Source organism: Gavia stellata, chromosome 3 (genome assembly GCF_030936135.1).
Source record: "Gavia stellata isolate bGavSte3 chromosome 3, bGavSte3.hap2, whole genome shotgun sequence".
Taxonomy (NCBI): Eukaryota; Metazoa; Chordata; class Aves; order Gaviiformes; family Gaviidae; genus Gavia; species Gavia stellata.
In genome coordinates, this window is record NC_082596.1 from 16333522 (window position 1) to 16347107 (window position 13586).

General features: G+C 40.1%; 1 protein-coding gene across 1 annotated transcript in view; it reads left to right on the forward strand.

Annotated features, from left to right (window-relative positions):
- Positions 1 to 831: 831 nt before the first annotated feature.
- Positions 832 to 13586, forward strand: part of EIF3H (eukaryotic translation initiation factor 3 subunit H) — a 91285-nt gene continuing 78530 nt past the window's right edge. Inside the window, exon 1 of the mRNA XM_059815444.1 lies at positions 832 to 951. Within this exon, the coding sequence (XP_059671427.1) occupies positions 832 to 951 (120 nt within the window). The remainder of the gene's footprint in view (positions 952 to 13586) is intronic.

Sequence of the window (13586 nt, forward strand, 5' to 3'; positions counted from 1 at the left end):
GGGTTTGAAATACTTTGAAAAACAGACAAACAAACATGAGCAGCAAAGAAAAAACAGCAGTTAACTTTTAATACAACACTTAAAGCCCTTCTTGGGAAGCACATGAGAAGTTGATAGTTCAGGGTTTGTATCTAATGTTAAGATTTTCTATCCCCTCTCAGTGCACTGATGACTATTCACCCTCAGGACAGATACTCACCTACCTAACTCCATAGCAGTCTTCTTTTTTAAAGCTAAAATCCAAAGCTTTCAGATCTATTCTCTCTTGGAAGTGCTTCTCCCTCGATATCAAGCTGGTTTATTAGGTGTAAAAGCTCCCCATGAGCAGAGCCTCCCTCAGCCTTGCTGGGAACCCTCACTGCAGCCCACTGGCTGCCCCACGTCTGGCCCAGTGGCATAGCTGTAACTTTACGTGACCGCTAGCATCAGAATCACCCAAGGAAGCCATGGAAGTGCGCAGCCTGAGGTTCCCAGGTTGTCAGAGACGGTTTGCCAGGCACCAGAAAGGCCTCCTCGGCCCCTCTCCCGTCCTATGCCGGGTGAGTTGGGATGGCCACCGGCGCCTTGCTCAAGGCATAGGGTTTCTCCTGCTCCAGATGCGCCTGGGACCACCGTGCCGGCTAGCGAGGCCGAGCGAGGGCCGGTCCGCCCGGCCCGGAGCCGAGGGGTAGCGCCGCCACCGCACCGCCGCCGCAGCTCCCCGCCGCGGCCCCGCGCATGCGCCTCCCTCCGTCGAGTTTCCGCCCGGAGCCGTCTCCCTGCGCGCCGCCGCGGCCTCGCCGCCGCTTCCGGTGTTTCGTTTTTCTCTTTCCGGCCGGTGCGAGGGCAAAGATGGCGTCGCGCAAGGAAGGCTCTGGGGCTGCCGGCAGCGGCTTCGGCGCCTCGAAAGGCAAAGGCAAGGCCGCCGCCACAGGCGACTCGGCCGTCAAGCAAGTGCAGATCGACGGGCTGGTGAGCGGAGGGGCCGGGGCCGCCGCTGGCGGAGGGGCGGGCGGGCGGCTGCGGCCGCGTGGAGCCGCCGGCGGGGCTGGCCCCGTCTGTGGGGTGGTGCCGTGGCCGGGGTGCAGTGTCTGTGCCGGGGCCGGGGTTGCCGTGGCGCCCCGAGGGGCAGGAACGGTTTCATTCTCTTCCCGAACTTCCTAACTCGCGGCCAGGCTCCCCGTGTGCTCATCCCTGGGGAGGGGAGCGACTCCCTCCCTTGTGTAAGTGAAGGCCGGGACAGGGCAGGAATTAATTACTCTTAAGTGTTCCCTTTGCTCCTTCAGCTTCGCTGCCCTTCTGCCCGGGTTTTCTGTTTCCACCTTTTGTAGCTCAGATTGTTGAAAACTACACAGGTATAAGAGATGGTGAGCAAGCACGGTGGGTTTTTCCCTTATCCGTTGTGCTTTTTGCCTTCTCTGTTAGGACTGCTAATGCTTATTGTGTTTTATTAATAAGAAAGAAAAGAAAACTATGGATTGAAGGGGTTTGGAAGAAAATGAAGCCATCCTAATAGAGGCGATCCTTGCAGACCTTAAGTGGAAGAGTGTCTACTGAAGTTGGTTCTTGGCTTTGCTGCTGGATGTTTTTGTGTCAGTTCATGTCTAATACAATTGATATTACTCACAATGACATAAAGTGGGGAAAAAATTAGTTACTTAAACTTCTTAAGGATAGAAGCATTGTTTGTATTTCACTATCTTTCCCAAGTGTCACCAGAACACTGCACAGCTGAAGTGTGAAGGAGAATCAGTATACTGGTAATGAGAAGGAAGATCGTAATTTTGGGGCAAGCTTCAAAGCCTACTTGGCATTTATTAGTGATAGTCCCCAGTCATTATCCTGGAGTTATGCAGTAAATGTTTGGGAAGAGGAAGAATAACTTATTTGCATATAGTGGCTCTTATGAAAGAGAAAATTTGAATTAATTAGAGTATTTCGCAGTATTCTGTTCAACTGCCTGCATATCTGTGGCTTTGGTGCACATAGCATTTTCAAGGAGCAGTGAAAACAGACCAGTCATGAAATGTAGCCCTAAAAATATAGCAACTGACACACTGCTGCTGTTGCAAGCAGGCTAGAGTCAGATGGACAGTGGAGTGTGTGTGGCTTTTTATTAGCAAGTTTGAGGGAACAATGAAAACGGGAATAGTTAAGAGCAGGATACAGGTTGACACTTCTAATTCCATTTCTGTCAGTGTTTACACTGTTTTATCAGTTTTGGACTTAGTAACTATTAAATTTGATTTTTTTTGTTCCTGCTTTAATGAAATAAAAGAGAACAGATGTTTCAAAACTCTTCTTTATCAGATGTGCAATCTACTTTGTGTACTACTGTTCATCCAAATCAACGGTGAGTGGTCCTGCTGGTCTGCTTCTGACAGTCCAAGAAACGCGTATGATTACTTTTAGCTTTATGCTTTTGGTTTTTCCTTGTCCTTGTGTATTCTGATACAGCACAGTGGTGCCTCTTGCACGGAGTCTGTACGGTGGAAGGTGGCTTACTGAAAACGGTGGAAAGCTTTCCCATTTCCAGTTGCAGAAGACATCTCTCAATGGATCTTACACAAACCGTTCTCAGTACAATAACAGTGTGGTTCACAAACTTCCATGACACCTGTGTTGAAGAGAAGTGTTGGCATAAATTTGCTTGCTTTGTAAACAAAGTGGCTCCCATTGCGAGTCCTTTAGAATGTCTTACTGAAATTTTGCTAAAACACTTTTAATATCTTACTGATTTAAATGTCTCATTGTTGCTCTCACAAAGTAGTGAGACTTCATCAGACATCTTGATGATGACCAGGATGATTAAGTGTGAAAACTGGGGACAGATTTTGGTAGGTGTCAGGGAAGTTAGCAATCTCTTTCTTTCCATTGGTGCCTCATCTCTTGGCAGTGGCATAAGTAATCCTTTCAACTGGGACTGCTTTGAAAGCAAAGGCGTGCTATATAGGTTGCTTTTGGGTCTGTGTATGTGAAATAGAAGATGCGTCAGTCTTCTGTATATGTGAGAACGTGAAAATACTTTTAGAAAGCTTGTTATTTCAGAGGAACAGTGAAGTAAAGGAAAATAATGTTAGTAATGAAGAGAAGTTCTAAATGTCAGTATGTTACCTTAAAACATAATACATGATGCAGCAATACCTACTTTTCTGGCCTCCATTTAAATTTGGTACAAGTAGAGCATCCTGTAGTTAACTTCTTTCTTATTTTAACCTGATTAATTCTTTATTTCATTATGTGATGGTGTAATTTGGATTTAGATCGAGTGCAATTTTGTTTCAGGTAACACAATAGTAAATTAAAAAGCACTGCCATGACAGTAGTAAAAGCTAACAATGAAACCTTAACTAATAAGATAGGCTAAATCTGCATAACTTCTTAAAATGTTAGTACTATTAGAATATTCCACAAAAATAATAGCACCAAAATTTAGGAAGATTGAGGGAGAACTGTGTCAGATTGTAGACACTCGATAACTTGATTGAAGTACCTGAATGCTTGTTTGTAAAATGCTTCTGAAATTACATGTGAACATAGATTTCCAATCTTCACAGTTTGACGGAAAGGAGAGGAAAAATACAAGTCTGTACCCTTTTCTATCAGCTTTTCTGCTAGATGGTTACGGTCTTAGTCATCTAATGATACATATGGCTAGTCACCGTATCAGCATGATAATGAGATTCCAAGTATTTTTATTCTGTTTTTGATAGCTTGAATGTGGTTTTGTTTTCCAGTTCATTTTTGAAAGATCTGTAGCAGACAGAAATTATCTATACATACAGATATATTGGAATGTCTCTTGTAAGGCATGATAAGCAAAGGTGGGTGGTATTCTTCATCCAGCTCAGGAATACAAGGAATGACTGCAATATCAAAGAAAATTGACTCTATCCAGTTGCTTTTACAACACAGAAAAAGACACTGATTGCATGTGGGTTCTGAGCCACCAATGTTGAGGACCTTTGTTAAATAAGGCATCTTTGAGGTCATCTTCTGAATAATTGAATGCAATGGGTATTGCAGTTTAGACTATGTGGTGAATAGAAATACAAGATTTCTGTTATTCTTTTAAGACTATATTGTGATTTGCTTTGGGTTTACTTAGTAATAAAGATTAGTATTGGCAGCCTATGCTTGTTCTACAGATCGCTGTGTTTAGTTTATCCCTAGTGAGTGGGTATGTGTAGTCTGTAGAAGAATTTGTACAACTGTAAGGGATAACATGGGTTTGGTTGCATATTATGGAAAGTCCTAATATGTCACTGATTTATGCTGTTATAAAGTGCTTGTGCCGATTCAGCTTGTGTTGGTTCAGCGAACAAAGCATCCCATGCATTTGAGTTTTTACATTGAGCTTTTGTTGATACAGCAGTGTGTCAGAAAAATTGTATGCTTAATGAATAAACATATAGTGAAAGCAGTTTCCAAATGTGGAGGGTTGACCTTGGCTGGATGCCAGGTGCCCACCAAAGCTGCTCTATGGCTCCCCTTCCTCAGCTGGACAGGGGAGAGAAAATGTAAGGAAAGGCTCGTGGGTTGAGATAAGGGCAGGGAGATCACTCCCCAATTACTGTCACAGGCAAAACAGACTCGACTTCGGGGAAATTAGTTTAATTTATTACCAATCAAATCAGAGTAGGGTAATGAGAAATAAAACTAAATCTTAAAAACACTTTTACCCCCCACCCCTCCTTTCTTCCCAGGTTTAACTCACTCCCGAATTCTCTACCTCCTCCTCCCCAGCGGTGCAGGGGGACGGGGAGTAGGGGTTGCGGTCAGTTCATCACACTTTGTCTCTACCACTCCTTCCTCCTCAGGGTGAGGGCTCCTCACACTCTTCCCCTGCTCCAGAGTCGGTCCCTCCCACGGGATACTGTCCTCCACAAACTTCTCCACTGTGAGTCCTTCCCACTGGCTGCAGTTCTTCACAAAATTCTCCAGCATGGGCCCTTTCCATGGGGTGCAGTCCCTCAGGAACAGACTGCTCCATAGTGTGTTCCCCCACAGAGTCACAAGTCCTGCCAGCAAACCTGCTCCAGTGTGGGCTCCTCTCTCCACAGGGTCACAGGTCCTCCCAGGAGCTTGCTCCAGCGCATGCTTCCCACAGGGTCACAGCCTCCTTTGGGCATCCACCTGCTCCAGCGTGGGGTACTCCACAGGCTGCAGGTGGATATCTGCTCCACCATTAACCTCCACAGGCTGCAGGTGGATATCTGCTCCACCATAGACCTCCATGGGCTGCAGGGGCACAGCCTGCCTCACCATGGTCTTCACCACGGGCTGCACCTGGAGCACCTCCTCCCCCTCCTTCTTCACTGACCTTGGTGTCTGCAGAGTTGGTTCTCTCACGTATTCTCGCTCCTCTCTTCTCCGGCTGCTGTTGCGCAGCAACTTTCTCCCCTTCTTAACTCTGTTATCCCAGAGGCGCTACCACCGTTGCTGATGGGCTCGGCCTTGGCCAGCAGTGGGTCCGTCTTGGAGCCAGCTGGCATTGGCTCTGTCGGACATAGGGGAAACTTCCTTCTAGCAGCTTCTCACAGAAGCCACCCCTGTAGCCTCCTTGGCTACCAAAACCTTGCCATGCAAACCCAATACACTAACGTAGGTGGTCTAGTCTTGTTCTTTGCAAGAAATGTTAGAAATCACAGGGTAAAAAATGCCTCCTAAACCTCTTATTTACAATGTGCTTTTTCTTTCAGGAGATACAAACCTTTGTAAGGCTTTATGTACTAAGTTTTTGACTATCCTGAGAAAAAGATGGGAAGATGAGTGCAATACATCACATTCGGTTGTCTTCACTTCCTATTGTGGAAATTTCAACAGTGTAATTTGGATAGAGATTCCATCGTGTTCTCTCCACTCAAGTAGCCTAAAGAAAACTTGTGCTCACAGTAGTAGTGGTCATGTGCAGAGGATATTTCTGTCCTTTTTTTTTTGTAGGGGTGTTTGGCGTTCTATATGGCTATAGTTAAGTAGCCTTTTCATATTTCTACTTTTTTGGAGAGATTAGCATTTATCTGATCACTCAAACTTGTGATGATTATGATTACAAAGAGGTCTATGAATAATCTTAAATACCTTCTGGAGTTCTTAGAAACAGTAATTGTAAATTTTGTCCTGCATGTCCATTTGCAATAATCACAGAAGAACAAATGTTGCTTTTAATGCAAGAAGTGGAAAAACCCTGTGACTGGCTTTCTGCAGCTTGGTTTGCAGTAGTCTTTTGGATGTAAGTAGAGCTCACACCTTCTTAAAGCTGTTTCTCCATTTGGAGTACTGTAAGCTTTTTTACCTTGGGTAAATTGAATTTTTAGAATGTGGCTGAGCTTATTCAAATAGTCTCTTTACTCTGCTCAGCTATATACTTGCATGGGGTCCTTAAGAACTTAATTAGTCAAGAGAGCTGTCTTTCTTAAGTTTAGTAAAATCGCCAGCAACTTTGGAAGTATAGGTGGAAGAACTTAAGTATGAACATGGACGTCATATAAGTTTTAATTCTCCGGGGAACTAGACTAGTAATGCCATTGGCTCAGTGTCTTGTACCATTGGAACCTGTGTATCTGATGCGGTCACCTCAAGCTGTTTTGTAGTTGTGTTTTAAGAGATACAGGATTAAGATCACCTTATGATCATCTTTTGCCATTTGAGAACATGACAGAACTCAGTCATGAAGACTAAAAATTACTTTTTTTTATTATTAGTTCTGGGACTTCCGCATACTCTCACCTGCCTGGTGGTAAATCAGGGCAGCTAGTTCCAGATGTACCAGCTGCATTCACAGTTGATTGCAACTCTGTTTGTCACTTAGAGATTGGAAGAGGTATGGTTGTGACCAGACATCTAGGATGTCTTGTCCCTTGTAGATAATAAAATTTTGTCTCTGTTCACCTTTTCATTGAATGAAAGAATATATAATGTGCTTTTTCTAAGCTTCACATATGGAGGAGAAAGCTCTGGGGTGTGTGTGTGAGGGATACATGGAAGGAAAGAATACCCCTTTTTCCTGCTGAATGGAAAAGTAGCAAGAGATACAAGTGTTGTAATGTGTAGCTTTTACTACACTTGCTGGAGGTCCTTCTGATTTTTTTGTGTAGATAGTGGAGTCCAGGTATGTAACAGAACCATGTTACAGCTTGAACACGTACATATTTCTGACCAAATTCATGGGTCTAGTTTAGACTAGCTTGTGCAGGACTTTGTGAGCCACTTCTTCAATGCTTATAAGCTTGCTAGATTTTCATTTTCACAGTTGAGAGAACTCAAAAGCCACTCTCAGGATCTTCCCCCAAAGGGGTAATAATTATTGCACACTGTCGGAAATAAATGTGAAGCAGTGCCGTAATTTGCTTACCTTTCTCTTTTTTTGCAAGACGTGTTAGTGGACTTTTGTTTGTTTTATTTCTAGAAATTCTTTAGTGGGGGTGAACTTTTTGGAATTCAGCTGCTGAAATAATCAGATTTGGTTCACTGACCTTATATTCTTTTTCTTCAGTAAGGTAAGGTACAATAAATTTCAAACAGAAAGCTGATGGATTTTAGAACATTAGCAGTAGTTATTCATCTGAATGGAAAGAAATTTTCAGGTTAGCTGAATAGACGTGGCAGTTTCACCTACCTGTGCAGCCAAGTGACCTTCTGTGTTAATCTGCAAATAAAGATACTTGTGCCTTGTTTCTTGCAAGAAAGCAAGGAAGGTTTAGGTTGCTGAATGATTGCATTTAGTGATGTCAAAATGAAGAATAAAATCCATAAATTTGCTGTGAACTTTTACAAGGCTGTTGTACCTACACTTATTCGTCTGAGTAGTCTGAATTTGTGAAGTCTGAGTAGTCTGAATTTGTGAAGTTGGGTATAAGTATTAAGATCAGTTTTGCAGAAACAAGGAAAATTAAGTCTGAAGTTCAAACTTCAATTGCATACCTAAAACTTTTGTAGCTGTCTCTAAAAATCACATATCTTCTGGGAGTGTGGTTGGTGATGCTGTATTGTTGATTTATACAGATAGCTATATTGAAAATAACCTTTTTATGGAATCATATGAACAACTGTTTCAGGTTTTTTCATATCTTGGTGTTTGTTTCCTTAAAGCTAATAAACATCATCTTTCCTCTTTTTCATTCTTTGTCCTGTACTTATTTGGGATCTGCATTACACCATGGAGATAATGTAACAAAAAAAAAAATAATTCTGTTTTTGTTCGGTGTTATGGCTGTGTCATGAAACAGTACTCTGTTGTACAGGGTTTCAGATATAAACCCACTTGTGGAATATTGCTGTTTTCTTCAGAATGCTGTTATTTTCTTGTCTTCTAGTGGAAAATTTGAAATGAGAGGGGGTGAAAAGGAAATGCTGTGTTAATTTTGTGCTTATTGGATTAATGATAAAGGTACTTGGATTTCTTGCATCTGCAATTCTAAATAAGAGCCATTAGAATAATAGAAGAGAGTGTAATGAGCAAACCTGATTAGTTGCATTTCCTGGTATTTATTACCTCTTAAATTGTAAGTTTTTTTCTGAAATTACTGTTCTACTGATGCATTTTTTTATTTGGCCTTTTTTACATATGTGCTAGGCTCTAGCCTTTAACTGTATGAGCGTCAGCTGTTTGCTCTATAGTACCTTTGCATCCTTTCTCTCACACAACAAAGTGAGTAAATGAGGCAAAGAGGACAGAGAAACTCTGGTACTAAAGTAACTGTGCTGTAACCATGAGAGCAGATGGAGTAAGTTAGTTTGTTGTAGTTAAAAAGTCTTGTCTTCCAGTTTGCTGCATTATTACAATGTAAGTTTGCAGGGCAACCTTGTTTCATGTTTGTGGTAACTCTTCAGCATTTGCTTTTCCAATATTAGTGTAGTTTTCAGCAAAGTAATCATATGTATGATAACATTATTTAGGCTCAGTATTACAGTGCTTTACTGGAGGTAGCAGGTTGATGGCTGTTTGTGAGACTTCGGTTGTTTTTCTTCATTTACAGGCTGGTTTTCCATTGTTACGTAGCTTCATCTTGTAAACTTGTACTCTTGGGTAAGCTTATTCCTGGGATACACAAAAGTTTAATTTTGTATAAGGAAGCAGCATGCAGTTTCTCCAGTTTTTGAATTGTCTACTGTTGGAAGTACCAGGAAATGGTGTAGTCCTAATAAGAGATTCTGAATTTCCATCAAAGCTTGGAGACTTTTCTAGAATGCTTTTGTAGTGAAACTTCTAACCCTACTCAACTGTCTAAGATTGTACTTAGCAAAGGGCTCCTCTGCATATTTCTGCAGTTCTTGCCATTTTAGTGGTGATACCAGGCAAGACATAAAACTGTAAAAGCAGAGATGAATTTGTCTATCACTCGGAAACGTAAGATCAGATCGGATGAGTAACGTTTTTACCGGATGAGTGCGAAAGCTTATGTAATATGGAAATTGAACTAATATTCAAAAACAGTTACTCCATGTGGTGGGCTGTGGGTCCTGTCTGACCACTAGCATGCAGATAATGGATATATGGAAACTTCTTCTGGGAAAATAACAGCTGTGGGTTGGGAGATGGGGATCTTTTAGCAAGGCAAGTGTGCTGGCTGCTAGGCCAAATAAGTGGTTTTTATTAATCAAGTTTGCCTTCACAGTAGTCACAAGGAAGTTTGTTGTTATTGGGAAGCTGTTTCATTCTTTGCAAATCCTCTGCATGAGGATATTATAGGAAGGAGAGTAAAAGTAAAGGAAAATAATTCCTTATTTGACTAAATTCTTAAGCACCAATATATTTTTTTTTTCTTTTTTAAATCCTAACCTCTTGAATTTATGTGTGCATTCAGAAAATTGTATCCAGTAATGCTTTTGGAGAACACAGTGTTGACAGGCTGAATAAGGTTTTCTTACACATTACTCTTGCACAAGAATATAACTGCAGCCTTAAGAACATGCTAAAGTATTAATATGCACGTTGCTCTTTTTATTTCATTAATGGGAATGATGTTTCCTTTTTTATTAAACCACTGTATATGAATTCTTTTTACACTTATGCCCATCGCACAGAGATTTTACATATTGTAGAAAGTAGCAAAAAGTTATGTGTGCTTCTCAAAACAGCTATAGGTTTCTAGTCCTTTATCTTCATAGCTGCTAATGTGGAAAACCTTAATACTAGTAACAAATTGCCATTCTGTAGTTAATGGATATTGCTAGAGCTTTCAACAGAAGCCTTTATGGATAGCAATGGGTGAGGCATACCTGAATCTTTAGGCCATCAAACTCTGAGATGAGGGTTAGAGGCCAAGATTATCTTCTAATGCCAGGTAATATTTGTCTGAGCTGCTTAATTCTATGAAGTCTTTGAATATATATTTAGGTGCATGTTTTAAAGTTTGTGTAGAACTTAAGCTAAACCTTAAGATATCCTTGTCAATTTATTTAAATTAAATATAAACATACATTCACCAAAACATAAATATGTCAAGAAAATGGTTAGAAATTGTAGGCCTGTCTGCACTTCTATTTGCACCAGTGTGGCTATAGTGTGGATGTTTCTCTGGTGTTAGATATGACTGATTTACTTAAAAGATTGTTAGTGTAAGCTTCATTACATCATCCTTGATCCAGTGGTGATGTAGTGTGCCTAATGATTTGTATTCTCATCTATGGTATGTAGAGGGTTTTTTATTACTTTTTTTAACATAGATAAAAGCTTGTGAGTCTACCTTTTTAAAACAATTACCAGTCATTTTTGTCCTAAACGTATGTGATATCATATCCCCAGCTGTTGATAGGGAAGGCCTAGTTAGCTTCTTGTGTGAGAAGCTCTTTAGGATGGTTTGTCTGATCATAGTAAATAAAACAAAATGATATTGTGTTTATTGAAAATCAGTTTTTGATACTTATCTTGTACGTGTTCTTTTAAGCACTTTTTTGTTTTTAAATGATAGATTTTGACCATCTTGGGAGGAAAACAATCTATTTCTGTAGTATGTGAGTACCTCTCATCTAAAGTTGGTAATAACAGTGAAGCCTATATTGAACTGCCTAAAAACCTTTGACGTTTTCTCAAGTTGTGAAGATTGTGCTTTTCCTAGCTTTTCTTATGGTTTCTTCCCCTATCCTTTACCCTTTTTGAAGACTTGGCAAAAATGCCCAGACTGTGTGTTCTGCTTACTGTTCGCAGTACAGTTTCTTGACATTGCAGAGCTGTAGAATGGGATTTTAGGATATAACGTCCTTCAGGCTGTATTATGTTTTATGTGTCCTCCAAAAGAGTTTGAATGGAATTTTAAGTTGAAGTTTAATTTCTTTGACTTTTCCTTGTCCTGTTTCCCTAAAAACTTAGATCAGATTAAGCTGACACTGAGAGTTAGTGTGTGAATTGAATACTAGCTTGATGTGCTCCTGGATACCTTGAACCACGGAGAAGACATAAGCATTTTGTATTATTTGGGTGATATCTATATACTTTTGATTAATCTTCAGGGACAATGAGTTGCATGGGTATAACCCAGAGGGGAACTTCTGACACACAGTCCGTGCTTACATGCAGAAGAGAAAGCATTGATGTGTATTAGCAATTTGAAAGGGGAAGAACCTCCTTGGAATATAAGACTTCACTGGCACTTCACTAAGCCTGAAAAATGGGAAGTTCTGAGACATCACACTGCATTGGCTTTCTCACCCCTTCTTCCCCCGTCTGGCTTCAGCAGGACAGTTTATAGCACTCTGTGGAAAATGTCCCACAGTGTCTGACTTACTGGATTTTATGAGTTAGCTTTGTCTGTTACCAGAGTAATAGTGGTACAAATCAAAGTTGTAGAGAGTTGAATGAACTGTGCCAAGAATATTACCTGGTTTCTGTGTTCTTTATGCCTCTTTTTACCTTGGCATGTTTCTATTTAAAGCAAAATTAAAAAGATCCATTTGTTGGTTTTTCTTTTTTTGTTGTTTTGCTAACCTAGGGTTCCTTCAGTTCTGGGTCTATGAGTGGTTTCTTCTAGCATGGAAGACTTTTTTTAATTTTTTCTTAAATTATAAACTCTTGTTCTTTCTATTGATTTCATTCTTAAATATAGACACTATCCTTTTGAGATTTCTTAACCTGAAACAGGTAAAGTTCCCACATCGTGGTGGTCTGAGGATTAAAATTTCAGTGTGTCTTGTTAATGGATAGCAGGTATACTTGCTAACAGAGCACAAAATAAATGATTTGTAGGAGTCCATTGGTGCACCCAGCATGTACTAAGTGTCATGGTAAGCATACTCTAGTGAGGCATTTAAAATTAGAACATCTGGTATCAATTCATACCGTGAAACTAGTGTGCTGACAAAAGGAGTTAATCTAAATGTGGAGGTGGTATAAGTGTGTTGAGCAGTGTTACACTTCAAGACTTGAAAGGGAAAATATTATTTCAAAACAGCCTTTTTTTGCTGTGTGCAAAGAGAAGTAATGTGTTGCCCTTTATACTACTGTCATTAACAGTTAAACTTCTCATTATTTTTTTGTTCCTGTTATGTCTGTATCAAACTGGTCTCTTGCCTTGTAATTATGTATGCATAGATGTTGAAACCAGTAAGTCATGCTCTTGTGATACCTGTTTGGCTGTGTTAATACTAAGGAAGAGAATATTTCCACCAAATATCTTTCAAATAATTTACTACATTTTAGTGATTAAAATGTTATTTCAGAAACAAATGAGATAATAAGCATTACCTTTGTGTCTTATTTAGGTGTTAAATTTGATTCAGGTATCTACGAGTGGGGAGGTGACAATTGCTGGCTTTGTTGCTGAGACAATGCATTATGTCCTCTTGCACACTGAAACATTGTTAAATATTCTCCTTTGGTTTTCAGTTTATCATAACAAATTTAGACCTTTGCACCTGACCTGCAGCATGGTATAGTTGAGGGAAACACACAAGATACAGCAGGCCACTGGCAGAAAAACAGCAGGTACAGATACTGAAAGGCCCTTTGTGGTATGTATAAAATGAACATCTTTTATGCCCTATTATGGCTTCAGACTTTTTCTTCTACCTTTCAGATAAATCTTACAGACCTTATGAGAGGCCTTGTAAGAAGAGGAACAAGGCTTTAGTTGTTTCTAGTCTTTGAAAGAAGATAATGTATTTTCACCTTATTGTTGCTGTAGTCCTTTTTTATTAATCTTTCTTTGCCAGAGACATTTTTTGGATATGACTACTTTGTGTGTTATTTTTCCATATTTACACACATGCTCAAAATACATTCTCAATGATGGTACAGTTTTGAGCATGCTGTTCTTTCATATTTTTTTAATCTTCAGGCAGTGTTAAGATTGCAGAGATGTGGTACCTGCTTTAACAACAATCCTTACCAGTTACATTATGTTACTGCATGTTAAATGGTATCATCTTAATAGAAAGTAAATACATTGTTGATTTAATAAACTGGAAAATTTCATGCCTGTGTAGTAAGAATTCTTGTTAGTATTTTGTAAGATTATCCGATAGTCTAAAATCAAGAATGCAAAACAAAGACAATGTGACTGGTTTAACTTTGATAATGTCTTTTGTAACACGCATACACAAGGTTATTTAGGCATAAATGTGGAAATATTCTTGAATGACTTGTATGTGGATGCTTATTTAAGATAAGC